The following is an 18,700-nucleotide window of genomic DNA, read 5'->3' as shown; positions in this document are numbered from 1 at the left end:
CCTCAATGAATTCCAGGATTGGCAAAGACACTGGTTGGTAAAATATTTTTCAGAAAATAATTAATTCACATTTAAACAATTTAACAATGTTAGGCCACATTAGAATCACAGTAAAAGATAGGGATCTCTAGAAGAGACCAGTCATGAATGAATTGGCTGAAACTCAGATCTTCCAGAAGAGGGAACCCATTGGTTGACCAACTCCCTACCTTTAAAGTTATGTCACTTGGAATCTAACAGCGTCATCTCTCTGGTTGTTATTTTCTAAAGATAAAAATTAAAATAACTCAGACTGAAATGCAGAATCATTTTATTGGCTAAAAGTCGAATTTCTGGACATTTCTTCTTCCCACATCTTTCAGACAACACATTTTCACATCTTTAAAGATTTTCACTGCCTTGATTTTTATGAATTTTGCAGATATAACAAGCAAATGTGAATCAAGTCAATGAAAATGGTTGCAGTCTATAAAGTGATGATTGTAAGAGGTAACTTGAAAATAATAATCAATATATTGCTGTCTTTGGATATATCTTTTATGGTTATAGTGCTGCTAACCAGGACTACGTGTCACAGGACATAAACACCTGACTGATTGTAGCATTCAAAACTGAAGGAACTGCACAACATAGGACTCCCAGATGAGTATCTTGGCCTTCATCATGCCTTCTATATGGTATGTTTCCATTCCATCACATGATACTGTGAAATAAACAGCTCAGGAATTCATTTTTACACCTGGAGCAGCCTGGATGCTGCTCTGTATGCAGAGAGTGACAGAGCTCTCTTGGTGGACATTTGACCTGAACACTGCTGATTTCTTAATTAGATGCTACTCTGTGAAAGAATGGGAGGAGGGAGAAAAGAGTCACAGCTCAGTGTGGTTGCTGATGTGAATTTCATTTGACATTGCTAGTATATTTCTCTCATTTGGGGAACTTCTATTCTAACCAGAGCCTTCATTTGTTATGACAAGTCACTAATAAAATACAAATGATTGAACTTCAGTTACTTCTCTCAGGTTGCAACCCAATTTAGAAACAGTTATTGGAGGCACAGAGCAGTAGCACACCAATCAGACTACCTCTGAGCAGAGGGGGGTTATTTCTCACTGCTTAGGGAGTGTTCAGTCACTCTTTACCTTTGGGCTAGAAGGAATAGCAAAGCTAGGCATTGCAGCTCCTAGGAAGTCTGCAGAGAGAATTTCTAAGTCCTGTTGAGCACAAAAGTTCCCACTGCCCAAGGCAAACTGGAAAATATTCCCTCTCTCTGATGTTACTCAGACACTAAATAGTCACCTGAGGGCTCAGCCTGTCACCTCACACTGAGTAGCAGTTACATTCTGCCAGTAGTTCTACTCAAATCATTTACTCTCCCGCCCTGCCCCAGCTATTATCTTCGCCTCCCAGTGGTTTCTTACACAAGCATAAACAGAACAATGAATCGCTTTAAGGAAGGACTGAGATTTACATGAATATATAATATACGTTAAGGTCCTGATTAAATTCAGCAGTTGCCTTGCACTAACTTCAAACAGCTCCACATTTAATTAGAGTTTGAGGCTTATTAAAAAAGAAAAAGAAAAGAAGAAAGTGCTAACCTGAGAAAGAGAGGTTTGGTCTGTAAACAGCAGGAATGGAGCACAGTCACGTGATACTGCTGGTAGAAAAACTGAAGACAGGCAAGATGGAAATTAAATACCTCAAAGATGCTCCTGTACTGCAGAGTTTATAGTACCAAACTGGACTAAAAGAATGAGCCTAGCTTCTGGTGAGAATCAGAGCAAGACTTCTTTTTGGCTTTGACTGTGTCGTCAAAGTACTTTGACTGTCTAGTTTATTTTGCTGAAAGGTCACCTCTCACTGAATGTACTTACTGGTATTATGGTAGTGGGCTTTTTATCTCAGCTGGCAGCCTCACTACTAAATATACAAATAATTATCTTAAAAAAGATATCAGAAGTGAGGAATTCAGATTACCATTTTGATCATCATGTGAGTTGGATTAATGGGGAAAAACCAATGGAATACATTATTATCAGTCTAGGATGCTACAATAGAAATTTGAGTTATGCAAAAGAATTTTAATGCAGTCCAATGTCATTCACCCAGGGAAAAGCCAAAATTCAGACTATACAAGTTGAAAGCCCTGTGCACTACTACATTAGAAGGTGTTCATTAGTAAATGACTATCAACAGAACAGTGAATACTTACTTAAAAAGAAAGTAATGTAAATCTCTTAACTGGCTCCTTGGAAGAAAAATCCACAAAAGAAATTGCAAAATTCTGGCAAAGCCCAACAGCCTCAGTGCAGACCAGCCCTCTTGCCCAGTATCGTTCTGTAGTTCATGGTGTGTAATGCCTGCATTCACAAGAATACTCCCTATTCCTATATACTTACTGTGGAGAGATTGCACACTCTTGACATCACCCAGCTGCAAAATGCACCTTTTTTATTCCTGCTTTCCCTTCAAATTAGCAGATTAAAACCTTTCTATTCAAGATGCAATAGCAGCACATTATTTCAGAGCTCATACACATCTGACCAGCCCAGCAAACAAAACTTAGAAAATGTTCCTAAATGAACAACATTGTGATATTCTAGTCAATCTCTATATAAAACCTTTTTCGTGATAAACATACTTTTATAAACAAAGTATATCTGAGCTCTAGGACACTGGATTGATAAGCTATTCATTTGTATATTGTATTTATATTTCAAGTTTTAGCAAAACACATAACTAAGCATAAAAATATACCATCCCCCAAAAGTTATCTCATAAAGCAAGTTGACAAAGAGTCTCATTTCAAACTCTCTCTCATTTCTGGTGTATGTTTTAGCCTGAGGAATCCTGAAAGGGCTTTGAAAAACACAACAAAGCACCGTACAAACTGTACACTTAATATTAGCTTTTACCTCTCAGATGACCTCTAGCACCTGTTTGACACTGAGCAGCATAACTGCATGGCAAGCTACAGCTGGAAGCAGAACAGCTTTTATACTAAAGCTGCAGGTGCACTTCAGAGACAGTGTAATTACAGCATCTGGAATTTCACCAGAACTCTAGGGTTAACATTCCTTTCACTGCTCTTGTAAAAATCAGTAAAACATGAACTAATGTAACACCATCCCTAGCAACTTTTTATTTTGAATTGACATTTCTTCACCTGACTGGCAGTATCACTGGTCAGGAAGATTCTAGTGGAATCTTATTCCCACTTTGAGCCTACTGACACTCCATGCTGGAATATACTTCACATTTTTCAATTTAGGTGCAAGCTAGCTTTTTCAAAGTTTCCTTGCAGCCTGGTATCTGCATTTTTTTTTAATCTCATCTCTGACTGACTTCAGTCTGTTCAAAAGAGCCTCTAACTGAACTTTTCTCTACAGCTGAGGTACGTGGAAGGCCTCTCTCCTCCACACAAAATCTGTAGAAAATTGGAGACTTCAACCCTTACATTTAATGTTGTGTAAATCACCCCAGATTCAAGAGTTAGTGAGGGGAGACTTCCACACACACCAACACAGACTGTGATTACATAAACTTAATTTCCAAGCTAAAATGCTAACAACGGACTAGATTCAGTTGATTACTGGACTAAAGTACCAAAGCTATATGTTCTTTTCTTACACGTGCTAAACAAAAAGTAGCATTTTAGCACTCCATTAGATTGAGAAAAACTCTTAAATGGGAAAGATGGCTGCTAAAATTGTTTCATAAGAGGTACCTAATTCTCCTCTACTGTCAAATATTATCTTCTGTTCCTAACATCTCAAAAAGATAATGACCAGTACCTTTGCCTAGTTTTGGGCAAGTAAACTACACAGCTCCCAGTAGTTTTTATAGGAATTGAATTGATAAAAACTGAGAGAGTCCAAAAATTTAGATAATTATCTAACAGGATGGAGACTGCAATCTCCTCTTGCAGGGAAATGTTTTCATTACAAAAACTGCTTTCCTTACAGGGAACATGGCTGCACAAATGCATAAAGGAATTTTGAAAATTCACATTTAGGAGGTGCCAGATGAAAGAGAACAGAACATGCAGAGCAAAGCGCACTACTCAAGCATGCTTCTGACTTGATATGCTGAACAGATCTGAGAGCTGGGTATATTTTTTTCTCCCCATGTACTTACCATGTACATGAGATTCCCGCTACAAAAATTTGTATTTATGTGTGGACTTGCATGTAAATGCAGACTAACTCACAATCATTTGGGTTCTAGAAAAGTCAAATTTTGCTAGATTCATGCATATGCTAAAAATAAGATGCTTTAAAAAATGTACTAAAAACGGTGGATTAGAGATGCAACAAACCCAACTTAATTCTATGTCTGGAAAAGGAGCCCTCATACACCCACTGATATTTTGATGAAGTGGCCCAAGCTGTCAACTGCTTTAACATAAAATATTTCAACTTCTTTAAAAAGAGAGGGGGGGAGGGAAAGGAAGTAATGAAAGGTAGCAATTTCAGACAGTGTAGATTTTTCCCTGAGGAGGTTTTTGGCAGGAACCCAAGGAGGAAATCTACATTTGCACACTCCTGTGGGAACTGAGAGAAACCCCAGCACTGCCAAATTCTGTGGCTTCATTCTGATGGATGAAAAGCCATCATATGACTGAACATGACTTGAAAACTTTGAAGTGTACAACTTCCAAATTTCCAAGTAGTGTACCAGGAGACTGTCATGAATATATGCCAACAGTACTTATGCAACAAATACGAGGAACATAGAAGTCGAATGGTTGCCATACTGGGAAAAAAATCTATAGAATCAGAGAAATATAAGGATGAAAGAGACTCTGAAGTCACCCATTCATTTCACAGGGAGATTTTTGTATTCCCTGTTCCTAAAGACACTGAAGACTAGTGACCTCCTAGTCCCTTCCACCCACTTTGCTAGACCTACTCCTAAAATCTTTTTCTTAATATCCAACTTGAACATTCTTTGCTACAATTATCTCTTGCCCTAGCCATGACAGACACGAAGAGATTTTCTCCGTTTTCGTAGAAAACATTTTTTGCATTCTATTAGATCCTTTTCCTCTTGCAGTTTTCTCTTCGATAGCCTATCTCACTTCAGGCTGGTCAAACATATTTTTAAGCCTTCTCATTGTTCTTCAGGTTTCATGTTCAAAACTGAACACATCACTTGGAGTAAGTCCAGATGAGCACTGAGAAAAGTAAAAAGATTACTCCATGCATTTTGCAGGCTATACTTTGTCTTTAGCATACCATCCTTTTCTCCCTCTGCCTCTCACTCATGCAGCCCACAGACATTAGCATCACCTGGATCTGATTCTCTTGCTCTTGCGCATCTCTCAAGGTCCTGAAGGGCTCCATCCCTGCCCTGCTAAGGGGATTTTCCCTAAACTGTCCTTCTTCTACATCATCTTCTCCACCTCTCCCAGAACAAGCCTACCAACTACCCTGTGACAACAACTTGGAAACCAGCAGAAACTACTCTGTTACATCATACCTCCCCCCAAGAACATGCTTTGGCCAGATATTCTTGAGTTAAGGAGAAGGGAGAGCTTCTGGAGTCCCTCATATTAATCAAAATCACCAAAATACTATTGCAAATTTAAAGCAAGATATTGTGTCAAATTCACATACTTTACTTAATCAGTTTGAAAACATTCCCTTAACATGCAAAGCGCAGTAACAGCACAGAAAGCATAGGAGATATTTAGTCATACTACCTGTCCATTTCCTCTTAAGCAAAGTAATTATGGATTTGTTGTTACAACTGAAATAATTTTATTGTTAAATATTTACATTTTGTCTTAACTGGTATCAACTGCATAGCATGTTTCATTTAAGAAACAGAAAGAAGAAAATATTTGAAGACTATGAAAGTTAGTTTCCTTTTTCAATGACATTTTATACTGATAAAATAGTAAATTTGAATTCAGGAGCTTGAAGAGCAAAGAGAAATTACAAAAATTACAAATGCTTCAATGGTAAATTGAACATTAAAAAAAAAGAAAGATTGAAATTGGAGCCATGTTTCATCCTTTCTATATTCATTAAAGACACACAGGACTGAGAAAACACAACTCCTGTATTCCGTACCTATGAAGCAGAACACAATTTTAAAACAAGCTAAAGCAACACTACATCTCCCATTCCAGGACAGTAATTAAGTGTTCACTGTATATTTAGACCTGGTTCACTCTCGCTCTAAATAGGTTCACAGTGAACCATTTATTAACAAAGCCCAACTTTCTGTTCACAAATTAACCCCAATCCAATTTCAGTTCTTGAAATGTAACATCCAGAAGTATTCAAAGGAATTACATGACATCTTTCACTTTTGGGCTTCCCTAAACTGTTTCCTGCACCTGTTGTTTCCAGTTCTTAACATTTGTTATTCTGTATCTGCCTCATCTCATTTACACTATGGTGACGGTGTTCGTTTCCTGCTAAGATAAATTCCAAACCCATCAAACAACGGCCTCTGTACTCTTATGATGGCCAAGGCTGGATAAAACCTGTGTCTGTACTTATATGGAAATGCACATTTTTACAAGAGCTGATAAAACTTTATATCACAGTGTGCCGGAAGTACCTTATGCTCTCTACAGAGAGAGCAAAAATGTTCTCTAGCAATGAAATATCATTCAAAGTTGGGGCGCAACATCAACATGGTGCATGACATCAACCTCCATTCAGATTTTTTGGATGAATGATATGTTTGACTGAGGTGGCATTCAAGCAAGCAAATATTTTCAGGGAGTCTGTCTTTAGAGAGAGGAGATCCTATCACTCTCTCCAGGCAAATCTCAGAAAGATTAAGATATTTCACCACAGATTTGACTAAGATTTTCTTCATGTAATAAGTGAGGAAAAGCAAATACACAGCGTTGCAAATACTACATGTAACTTAGCGCAAGAGTCACGAATCAGTGACTACAGCAGTGGAAGGATTTTATATATATACATATATATATATACCTTGCTTTCCCCACAGACTTTCCGCGCTCCTTCGGGAGAAGGTGGCAGCTCCGTCGCGACGGAGCGAGCGCTTCGCGCCTCGCGCAGCGGCCGTTACAGCCGTTACGGCCGTTACAGCCGTTGGCCCCTAGGGGGCGGCGCAGGCGCGCGGCACCTGAGCAGGGGGCGGGGCGGGGCGGYGTCACCTCGCTCCGCAGTTTCTCCTCAGCGGTTTCAAGCCGCCACGGGGGCGGCTGTGCCGGTACTATGCAAGGTCCACAGTTACTGTTTTTCAAGAACCCACACAAACATCAGGGAATACCTCAACTGAAAGGAGAAGAACGGCTATGGAAATAAGAAGGAGCAAATAAGCTGTATTTTAACTGTGTCACTTGCCAGCAGGAACATAGCAACAGGATTCACACTAATGACAATGCAGCAGTAGATCCTCAGCAGCTGCTGCAAATCAGCACAACTTCAAGGAAAAGAGCTATCAAGGAAACAAAAATGCCATTTTATCTCCTGCTGCATGTTTTCCGGATTTACAGCAATTTCTTTTCGTAGCAGGCTGCTGGCCTAAAAGGCAGAAATTAAGGCTGCCAGAGTGCTTTACAAAGATTAAGGATGGCAACCAGTCCTTTGTGAACAGGGAAAATTCAATCCAGACTTGTGATTCCCATTTCACATGGTGAGTATCAGGATACATAAGTACTGCTATGACAATGAATTTGCATTTTATGCCAGTCCGAGTGAACACTGTCAGAAGTATCACAAACACATAACGAGTTCATGACACCCTGTCTTTGTGTTCGAGCAGGCTGCTTGCCTCCTGACAGCCACCAGCTTCTGCTTCAGAGTGGGACTGGCTCGTTGCAACCATTTTTAAAATGGAGATGACACTGAATTGGTTGAAAGCCTGTTGTAACCAGTTTTGTGCAAGCCAAATGTTAAATATTTGACCAATTCAAAAAGGAGTGTTTTGCATGAAATTAGCAGGTAGTGGACTAAGCTAATCAGAAACTAGGCCTCATCCTTATCACTTCTTTTTTGGGTCAGATGAAATTTTTTCAAAGAGGAGAAAGATTTTATCACTATTACTGTCATCCTCCCATCCACATCTGCTGAATCCCTTTATTAGATCATTGTATTTCTGACTACAAAATTGTTTGGGGTTGCCAAATCTGATAGCACTATAGAGCTCCATGTCCCCATACCCAGCCAGCAGCACGACTAAGCACACATTTCCAGTGGGCACATACACAAACACATGCATACAGTATGCATATACATACACATAGGGCCAGCCACACAGAATGACACAACTGGAAAACACAGCACTTGTGTTGTGCTCCTCAACACCAGCAGTTGCATCCTGTTCCCTCTCTGCCTGACTAGAGTGAAGGTGTGTTAATGGGAAATGTGTGCAATGTGGATTCCTCCAGTCTGTCTGCTAACAGGCCCCAGACTTCCAGTTACCTCACACACCCATATGCACACCAGCACCCACACACACTCCGTATGCATTCCCCAGGAACTTGCCTTGGGCACTCAGTCCAGCAGGTGGTCCTGGCTCATCAGTCTCCCCAGTTACTGGCACGTGCATACAAGCTGGAGCTCTGGAAAGCCTCTCCCATTGACCCCATCTTCACGAGTTTCACACCTGGGGCTGATCGCTCTCCCATGCCAGCCCTGGGAGCAGACAGGTCAGGGTGCTCCATGTCTCTGATTAGGTTATTGCAGTTCCTCCACCTGCCGTTGTTCCTCTGTGCTCCTTTGTGTTCATGCAAATAAGCCTTTTATCCTATATCTCAACAAAAACACCTTGACCGCAGTGAGATAGTGATAGGATCCAGAGAATCTTGGCACAGCAAACAGCTGAACATCTGGAACCTGCAACTTTAACTCCTCCTGTTACCTCCTCCGTTGCATCTCTTTCTTTTCTTCGGGAATAGAGAAAAAACAAAATCAGTTATCTGAACTAGCCTTGTATTAGACAAGGTTTTGGTGTGCTTGAAATGACAGCCTGTTGTACATGCTCCAGCGAAGCAACAGGCAAAGATTAGCAACAGAGGCCCTATTCCTATTTCTGCTATCAATTTCTGCTTTGTACCTTGTGTCCCCTGCTCTGCAAGGGCCTTCAGCAGCAAGAACTTCAGCCTTTCTCAGTTAAACATTTCTCCCATATGTTCTCCACCGACCATTTTTCAATGGCACATGAAAGACTGACAAACATGTATTGTGTTTTCTCTGCAGTGAGCTCTTTTAATCTATCTTTAAGTTTTCAGTTTTAAGAACCTCGCAGGGGGTTCACCATCAACAGAAGCCTACAGTTGCATGGGGATGGACCAGTTAGGTGACATGCAGTACTTGCTGCACAACAAGAGGGTGCGAGCTGCTGTTAGAGGAGGGTTTGCTGTTTATCCTTCCCCTTCCTTTTCTCTGCAGCAGTAGCTGCTTCTCTCTGCCTCAGAAGCTTGGCAGTCTCTATTGGGCTGTGGGTGAGCGCAAGAGCAGCCTCACTGCATAGTCTGAAGGCACAGGACCTGATGCAAGATCCTCCACGAATGAAGGTGCTAATCTATTATACTGTGACAAAAATCAAACTTTCTTGGAGACTCGGGAGTGGGTAAAGGAAGAGCTATTTCATATATATATCCAAGCGGAAAAGCAGGCTGGAGGAAAAGCTGCTAGCTGGTGCACCACTATTAATAAACCTATGGGCAGCCTGTAATAGGTGATACAGGAACACAAAACTAATTACAATGTATCAAGGAAAGGATACTACTGATAAGTAAAGCATTCACATTTATCATTCTGCATGGTGTGCAACTGTAAAGAAAGCATACCTCATCAGAAGTATGAACTACAATACTTAGAAGTACTGTACTGTTGTTGACAGTGATGCAGTATCATAGATTAACTGCAAAGTATGAAGTTTGTTGCTGTTTGAGACCAAAGTTCTCTGCAAGAAGATTCAAGTGTTATCAAGACCAGGTGTACTTTCAAGGCAATAGTTGAACTGTGTGATATTGATTGTAAGTTCAGAGCCTGTCATCGCTCAGCTACTTGAAAAATGATGTAATACACTGAACATGGCATGGCTTCTTTCATAGGTGCAGCGTGGAAATAAGGAATAAACCAAATTAAAAGATGAGCAAACCACTGGAGACCAAACAAGATGACCAGAAGGGAAATGTCAAAGTATTTATGCTCTGGTTTATAACTCCATACACTATAGGCTTTATTAACTTAAAGTCTTGCTCTCCTTAAAAGAGTAGAACTGAACGAGGCACACAGGAGAGCAAAACTACAGGAGCCTGGAGTATACACGTTTATCAGTATGAACTGGTCACTTCAAAACAGCTCTCAGTTGTCATCATTCCTACTTCACCTTTTAAAACTCTGATTTCTAAATAGTATGTTTAACACACAAAGAAAATACCCCATTCCTACATCAATTTCAAGGCAGCAGTAGGATCTCAAAGAGCATTCCTTAAGCAGCAGCAGGTTTTATTTCTGGCTCTGTCATTCAATGAAACCATGCAACTCAAGTCAAGGTTTCTCAGTAGAGAATTCTTCATTCCATCCCAATAGAGAGATCATTCATCAGTTTGGTGATAAATAAATTCCACAGATTCCCCTTTCCATTGTTCAGGTAGTTAAATTTATGGCCTTGGTCCAAATATAAAACCACTAATTGAACCATAAACTCAATAAAATTTTAAATTCTTACAGTGAATCAAGTTCAGTAAGTCAGCTTGCTCATCATTTGATTTCATAGCTAATTCTGAGGTATGCGAGAAGGATCTCAGCCCTGCAGTTCTTGCTTTTAACCCCTCCAGCAGCACTGGAGACACATCCAGTCTTGCACTCTTGTGCATCCTCCAAGTATGCAGCTCAGAAGAGATGGCAGATGAGCACATGATCCTTAAATACACATATACAGAAGAATAATTAGCTGTTAGCTGCCTTCCCCCACACATAGAAATTTGGTAACACCCATCCATTAACTCTTGGACATACACCTAAGTAGGTAGTAGCAACACAGTAAGTTAGGTTTTTTTGTTCATGCATCTGCTGCTGCAGGAAAACAGAATTCTGACATTAGCACAAGTATGTGAAATAGAAACAAGCTATAACACCACTATTAAAAATCTCAAGATTCTGGAAAGGCATGTGATAGGACTGGAAAAATAGCTGGTTTTCTACTCTGCTATCTTTGGGTCATAAACCAGCTGAATGACACTTTAAATCAAGGCAAGACCAATAACCATTACTACTCTGCCTTCCATATAGCACAAAGCCCAGAAATCCAGAAGTTGATTCCCTCATGTAAACCTCTTAACATGTTAGCTCAGTAAGACGTATCTTTTTAGTAAAAACATCTTGTCTAGAATTTAAGGCTCAAATAGTTAAGAAATGAATTACATCCCTGATTAAGTGGTTAATTATCCTGCCACTTTTTAAGAACCACAGTCTCCTTGTTTTTGCTCAACACTCAGCCCTCACACCTTGCCATGCCATCTGCCAGATCTCTGCTAGACGACCTTGACTTCATACTCTGGACAAGTCACATTTTAACCTGGTGATGAGGAGAACACAAGGTTCGCAAGGGAATCCATGCCTTCTGCAAGGCTCATTTTTAAAAAGCTTCTTACCACTCTTGTTGCTCTTTCCCTGAAGACTTCCCTCCTCTCTCCTTGTGTAAATGTGGATAGCACAACTCGACACAACACAGCTGTCTTCAGATGCCCATTAATAAGCCCAGAATCAGCATGATTATTGTTACCTACACAGCAACCACAGCACCACGACTGCTTTCAGCCTTCGTTCACATTGTCAGCTGTCTTCCAGAACACTGCTCCTCGTCTCCTGAAAGTGTGAACAACTTTGGCCTTTACCAAATGTGCTTGCCTTTAGCACTACTAAAATGTCACTGAATGAGGATACAGACACTCTGGCATGAACAAGCATTTTTCTTTAAGAGGTGGGTAAACCTCACAAGAAGTCTAGTCATTTTGCTGAGGTAATTATTTCTAAGGGTTAAGTAAAGGCATATTTTTCAAAGCTGTGATTGTATCAACTTTGTTGTAAGAATATTCTGAGTCTTACTCCCAGATGCACAAAGATACCAACTGATGCAGCTGTTCTACATCTTAAGTCATCTAAACAACATGAAGAATCTGCCCCTTACACAGCTTTGAAAGTTTTTACTGTATAAGGTGCTGAGGTGGTAGGCAAACCATTAATTACTATAGTCAATTACTTGGTCATATTGTAATGCCAAATGCGTAATTAAAATTAAAAATGACAGGTCAGGTTAAGAATTGCTTTCTAATAACCCTCCTATAATCATGGCATCCTTGATAAATCAGGAAGTTACATTTCTGACTTAGATATCTTAATGAAAAAAATGCTTAAGTCACAAAGCTTGGACTCAAGTGTATCATCTTAACTCTCCTTCCTCCAGTCTTCTAGATTCTGTCCTGTTATTCTATCCATCACCATCATATGCAAATTGTGGAGATGACTCCAGCCCGATGCCAAGTTTGCAGCAATCGCTCTAAAAGCAAGTGCTCTTAGCCTTTTGTTAGGTATAAAGTCATTTTTTTTTCCAAGCAGATTCAGATCCAAAGTCCATTCCCCTGACAATGGTGGCACATTCAGTCCTATTTTTATGAATGCAGTGGAAAACTGGACTCAGTTTTGCAGATACAGAGAGCTACCAATGTGTTGCATCTGCTACATTCTCAAGTGACTGACTTGAACAATCTGAAGAGCCTTTTTAGAGATACTGCAATATTCTAAAAGGTATTAATTCTTATTTGAATTCTGGAGATGTTCCACTTTTAGCAAAATCATACCTATGATTAAAATAAGCAAACCATAATAATGCGCTGCAATGATCCATGTTTCCCATAGAAATACAGAAAGCTACTGATCTGTTACTTTTCATGCACCCCATATCTCTCTCAACATACGGACAAGGGCATGTAGGAAGAGCAGCAAATGGAAATGGTAAAAATAATGCAAGTGCCTTTTACTATAATGCATGCATATGGCCCCAATAGTAAAAACTTATGGACTGGATGCTAGAAGAAAAAAGGTGAAGACAAAGACAAAACTTTAACAACTATTAACTGCATTGCTTCTTTCACCATGTTGTATTCCATTCTGGACACACAGCTTCTTTCCTTATATAGAACATTTAATAATGTTCTATATATAGATTTCCCTAGGTTAGAGAGTTACATTCAGCTTGTGCACCTCCATCTAAATACTTGGTACTAAACTGACATTCTTAAAAACATGAGAAGCATCATCCGTTTATTCAGAGGCTGTGCAATAAACACTGACGGCAGGGGGAGTGCTTTGCCTGCACAATACTAGAAAAAGCTCTTGTTTCTCTACCCGGCTCCTTAAAGATGGCAGCAAACGTGCAGGTAATACTGGAGCAAAGACTGAGAAACACAGAAAGGAAATGAGGAATGAAATATCACTTCCCGTACCACACCAAGGAAAAAGCACTCTGACTAGACAATAGCAGTATTTCCCATTCAACAGCAGCATTATCAGGGACACACTCATCTCCAGAGCAGCACTGACAGAGATCAGACATCCAGAAAGGGCAAAGAATTTGACACCTGGGGCAATCTGAGGAATTACAACCCCTAATAGCATCGTATTTTCTGCATTTCTCATCACTTTCTTCTCGACTGTACAGGCCAAGCACATATTTCCTAGCATCCAATATGACCAATTCACCAAGGTAATCAGCCTCAAAACCTACTTAAGATTTCAAGGTGCTTATTAGTTGACTAGTGAAAAAAAGGCCCATAAAAATCAGTACATCTTTTCTACTCTAAAGGAAAGCTAAGTTAGAAGTTTAGAGAGCAGCTGCAATATCCATCAGCATCTGGGATCTCAAGGATTCTTTGAGCTCAACAAAGCAGAAAGCCATCCAAACTCAGGTCCATGCAATTTATAGCCATATCACAAAACTTCTACAATAAAGGGAATCTTTCTGCAGAGGCAAATCAAAAGAAAACTACTCTATGGATAAAGGTGCAATTCCTAGCACAAGTTTTTGAAGATATCAACTCCGGCCATTTGCAAAAGCAGTTAACGGTTCAAAGCTTCTAAAGAACACACTAAACTCCAGTGATATGCCTATGGTAGTTTTCTGCACTTCATTTCTGAAAACGGTCACAAAAATCAGTTTCAGATCTCCAAGAGATAGAACTCTGAAGGGTTATAGAAGCAGTTGCCAGCTAAGTTAGGAACTCAGTACTTAGTGCTTAGTTTGGACCAATGATCCATTTTACATCATTTATACAAGAAAGATTTTAGTCCAAGTGAGCTCAAGTTTTCAGATTCCCTCTTCCTGTTTGCCCTCTAACTCAAAAATGTGTGCCAATATAGCTAGTCCCTTAGGCAAAGCAAGCCTGTCTAGCAGTTATACTATAATGTCACAGAAGTCCCAAATATTTTATCATCATTTCTATTTCAGCATTCATATAGTATTTAGTATTTATCTTCTCCTACTCAAACTTGGAATGAGAACATATTAAGTGCTATTGTGTGCCAACATAAGAGTTAGTAATGGGACAAACATCTTAAAAAATGCACAAGTTTGCTACTGCAAACAGTTAAGGAAATCAGAATAAGTGTAACACACAAGTATACAAAGAGTCCCCAAAATTTATTTAAAAGTTCAAATGCAGCATTTGCAAACACACACACACACACACACACACACAGAGAAAGACAGGAATGCCAAAAAAGTTAGTTGTATTTCCTTTGATAAACTAGCACCATTGAATCACAAGTCACAGACTAAATTACTTCTAGACATGTAAAAAGCTCCACCATTATAAAATTTAATATTCTAGTAATGAAAATTTTTCAAACACTTGTATTAAAAATTGGTTCTTAATTTCCTACTCATAAAGATGAAAGCAGTTTAAAATACAAGTTTCTGTATCTACTGGGGTTGTTCAAGTTACCCATAAATGACAATTTATTCTTAAATCTATACATCCTAGTCAAGAGAAAAAATGTCTAAAGGCCAGCTTTTCACAGCTCTTCACCAACTAAACAAGTACAAAAGGTTTACTGTGTTATAAATATACACAGTACAATATGTACAAGTCTGGTCTTACAAAATAAAAGCTTCCTAGTCCATAAAAATGCTAACTGAACTACAAAAGTTCTTAGTCTTTAGTCAAGCTGTCTCAAGCAGCCACTATATCAAATTCCTAAAACACTAATTTGTTCCACAACACAGCAGCTTGAGAGAGTGTACCAAATGGGAAAGAATGCAACACTTCACCATAAAACTGATTTATACTCCTAATTTCTTGCTTAGATATAGTGGTAATGTTAGTGTTTGCTATTTATGTGTTTTAAAGGAAGTCACAAGACCTTTACATATTTCTAGATTGTGTCCGAACTACTCAAAGTGCTGAAAGTGCAATCAAAGAACAAGAGTTTTGTATCTAATTTACAGGACAACCTTCTCTGACACAGACAACAGAAGCCAAATATTTAGAGGTCTGTGAGCAAAGAGACATGTACTCATTTGTGCATACCCAGGTAAATACGTACAGTATACGTACATCCCTCAAAATACGAAAATGCTTCTCTTTGTGAGGAGGGAGTTTCAAGAACTCTTTACAAAAGGTTCCATTCAGATGCCTGGAATTTATAAATATCTTGACACAGCCACTTAAAATGATTGTGATGTTGTGGTGGAAAAATAAAAGGACCGTTTTCTTTTTAAACTCATGGTCTACAAGTATTGCTCTGGAATTCAGAGAAATCAAATCTATGCTCTCCCTCTTTTCCTAAAAAAAAAAAAAAAAAAAAAATCAAGCAACATCCAGGTTACAGTACCCCATGTGGTTTATCAATTCATTACAATTAACACAGCATATGTGAGCATACACATAAAGTAATACTCCCTCAGTATTCATTCTTCTATTGAAGACAATCTATGGTTTTTGAATTAAAATAAAACTATCTGAAAACTGTTTCAAGCAATATTGTTGTGTACTTACACAAACAAGTACAAGAAATAACCAGACTGAACTGCCCTTCCACCAGCAGAGATACAGAGACTTTCACCGACACAAGTTAACATTGCTTCCTTTTCACTTCCCTTCCCTACAGTGGTCTTCTACGACACGCATCGTAGTAACTAGTACTATTAAAAACTAAGAACATATCCCTTTTGACAAAGTTAACAAATTTTTCTAGTGGGCACATGGGTTTGCTGGAACGTTTATAATAATCCTTGCAGAACGAGGTCTGGAATGTGACATCAGCACCATTATAGAGGATGCGAACAAAGTGTTCTTTGGGTCTCTTCCCATCCTGCCACAGCTCAAAAACTAATCTGGCTGCAAATCTTGGAAATCTAGCTTCAGTAATGCCCAAGGCACTAAGAACAGGTGACAATGTGACATCATGTGCAGAGTAAAGAACAAATACTTCTTCTTTCTTGCCTTCTGCAATACGCTGCAGTCGGTTAACAGTCTGGTTAAGGAGAGGATGAGTAGCCAATAGTGCATACAAGAAATAAAGTTTCTTCTCCTGTCGTTCTCTCTCATCCTCTAACTGATGTCTCTTGATAACTTTGAAGTGTTCCATACCAATGCAGCCAGTGTTAGTACATGGAAAACTGACATTATGGCAAAAATAGCACAAGAGAGAATCTATTGGGTTAGAAGCTCTCAATTGCCTCGTGGGAATGCCTACAATCTTTGCCATATCCACATATATTTTCTCCAAATTGTTGTTCTTCACCCGTAAGCTGTACTGTCGGCGCTGTTCCTCTTCTAGGTAGTGGTTTCGCATTGGGCAGTCACAGCTTCCAGAACAAAAAATGGTACTCCACTGATGTCTCACGTTAATTTTCTTCCAGTCAAAATCTGGCAAAAACGTGTAGAGCAGTGCCAGCGCGCTCTGCAGGGTTCGACTTTTTCCTGTTGTCTCCAAGTAGAGCTGTTTTGCTGTCCAGTCACTCTGGAGCAGTTTATGCTTGTTTATATAAATTTCTCGTAATAGCTGTCCATTTCGCAAATGCTGTACAACCCCTAGAAAAGATTTTAAAAATAAGTTATAACATGTTTAGAACCTTCTTAGTTTTAGAGAAAAGATAAGAAACGTCAGTCTTACTGATAAATGCATAAACTAGTTACGAACTTCAAAACTGAACTTCACTTATGCTTGGCTATCAGAGAAATTGCATGAAATACAAAATACCTGAAGTGTCTCTTGGACTCTGGGAGTTGAACTAAGATACAGAGAGGAAAGACTGGTTCTTTAGAATTCATTTAAACTTTAATAGTTTAATGTTTGTTCTTTGAAGTAAAGGTAAGCCTGAACAGAAAATCTAATGTGACTACAAAAATACAGTGGCTATGAGAGTGGATCCAGATTGCACCTGAGTCAGGTTTCCAGACAGCCAGTGAATGGCTGTACTCCCTGCAAGTTTATGGTAGTCAGTAAAAGTACTGGCACGCAAATGAACAGAATGTAAACTCATGTGAAAACTCACAAAATGGAGTGGGGAGGTAGGGGAATCTCATCATCAGGCTTCCTTGCCTATCCTTCAGGATGTACTCAAATTGCTTGTTAACTCTCACGCTAACCCTCAGCTGGAGAGGGAGATGACGTATGTCCTTCTCCCTCTCCCCTGCCAATACTTTTATCCAGAATCCAGAATTCCTTGTATTATCTCCTACAGCAGCCAAGTAACAGGCATAAGCCCTGTGTGCATCAGCACATTTGTATACCTTGGTACAGGCAAGTCCCAAATACTAGCTGAATTACAAGCTGTGTATAACAATTAATTCAGTTTCCCATGCGATATGCACACAATGTACATAAGTTCTGCAACAGTCACAGCTCCCTATAGTTATGAACAGGTACTCATTTTCTATTTTTGAAGCACCAATATGAATACATGCAGAAAAGGAACTAAAACACTGACTTAAGTTCTCATCAGTTCAGCTGCTATTCTGAGGCAGAAAATACAAACTATTCTATCAACTGCAGAATCAGTGAAAAGCTGTTCAGAAACAAGTTCAAAAATTGTTTGTTTTCCTCCTCTTACTCTTTGTTCCCATCATATTTACTCTCCCCTGCTACCAGCAGTCCAAATGGCTCTTTCATCACTTCCCTACCTATTTGGTAGGGGATAAACTAAAGTATATGTTCATCAGGAGAATTCAACAGCCTTTGGTTGAACTAACAAGATCTCTCTTCTCTCTCTCTCTCTATATATATATATATGTTTTAATAAATTGTTTGGAATTTAAGTGCTGATATTTCCACTTTTTCTGGCAATAACTAAGCTCAACAGAATTAACAAAGAACATACAAATAAGTTTCATTTCTTTATGGTAAAAATGCACATATACAAATACATCAGAAAACAGGAGTCTAATACATTTCAGCTCTGCTCCTTCAATACTCTTGACACTTTATAAAGTTCAGAACTGAGCAAAGGGGAGAAGAGGGGAAGCACCACGTGTTCAAATGAGCTTTTCTACTTCCATAATATAAGCATTAAATTTTTCTGTTACACCTGAATCTCTTGCACTGAACACACTACTTTTATTGCAGGTGAAAACTAGCAATTAAGTGACTGTTCTCCAGTACCACGGCCACTCAATTTCAAACCAGTACCAGAATACTAATTCTTCCTCATAAGTGACTGAGCAATGTCATTTTCTGAGGGGGGGCAAAGCAGT

The 18,700-nt window shown here is 39.2% G+C and overlaps 1 protein-coding gene across 6 annotated transcripts in view; it reads right to left on the bottom strand.

Annotated features, from left to right (window-relative positions):
- Positions 1–14,624: 14,624 nt before the first annotated feature.
- The window catches only part of PXYLP1 (2-phosphoxylose phosphatase 1), a 107,243-nt gene continuing 103,167 nt past the window's right edge, over positions 14,625–18,700 (bottom strand). For all 6 annotated transcript variants that reach the window (XM_085298559.1, XM_085298560.1, XM_085298561.1 and 3 more), the window contains one exon: positions 14,625–17,038. In XM_085298559.1, the coding sequence (XP_085154685.1) occupies positions 16,107–17,038 (932 nt within the window). In that variant the 3' untranslated portion in view covers positions 14,625–16,106. The remainder of the gene's footprint in view (positions 17,039–18,700) is intronic.

This window comes from Rhea americana, unplaced genomic scaffold (assembly GCF_003343005.1).
Source record: "Rhea americana isolate MKP2758 unplaced genomic scaffold, rheAme1 scaffold_14, whole genome shotgun sequence".
NCBI classification, from domain to species: Eukaryota; Metazoa; Chordata; class Aves; order Rheiformes; family Rheidae; genus Rhea; species Rhea americana.
Note: the sequence above shows the minus strand (reverse complement) of the source record. Positions and strands in the feature narration are given on the sequence as shown.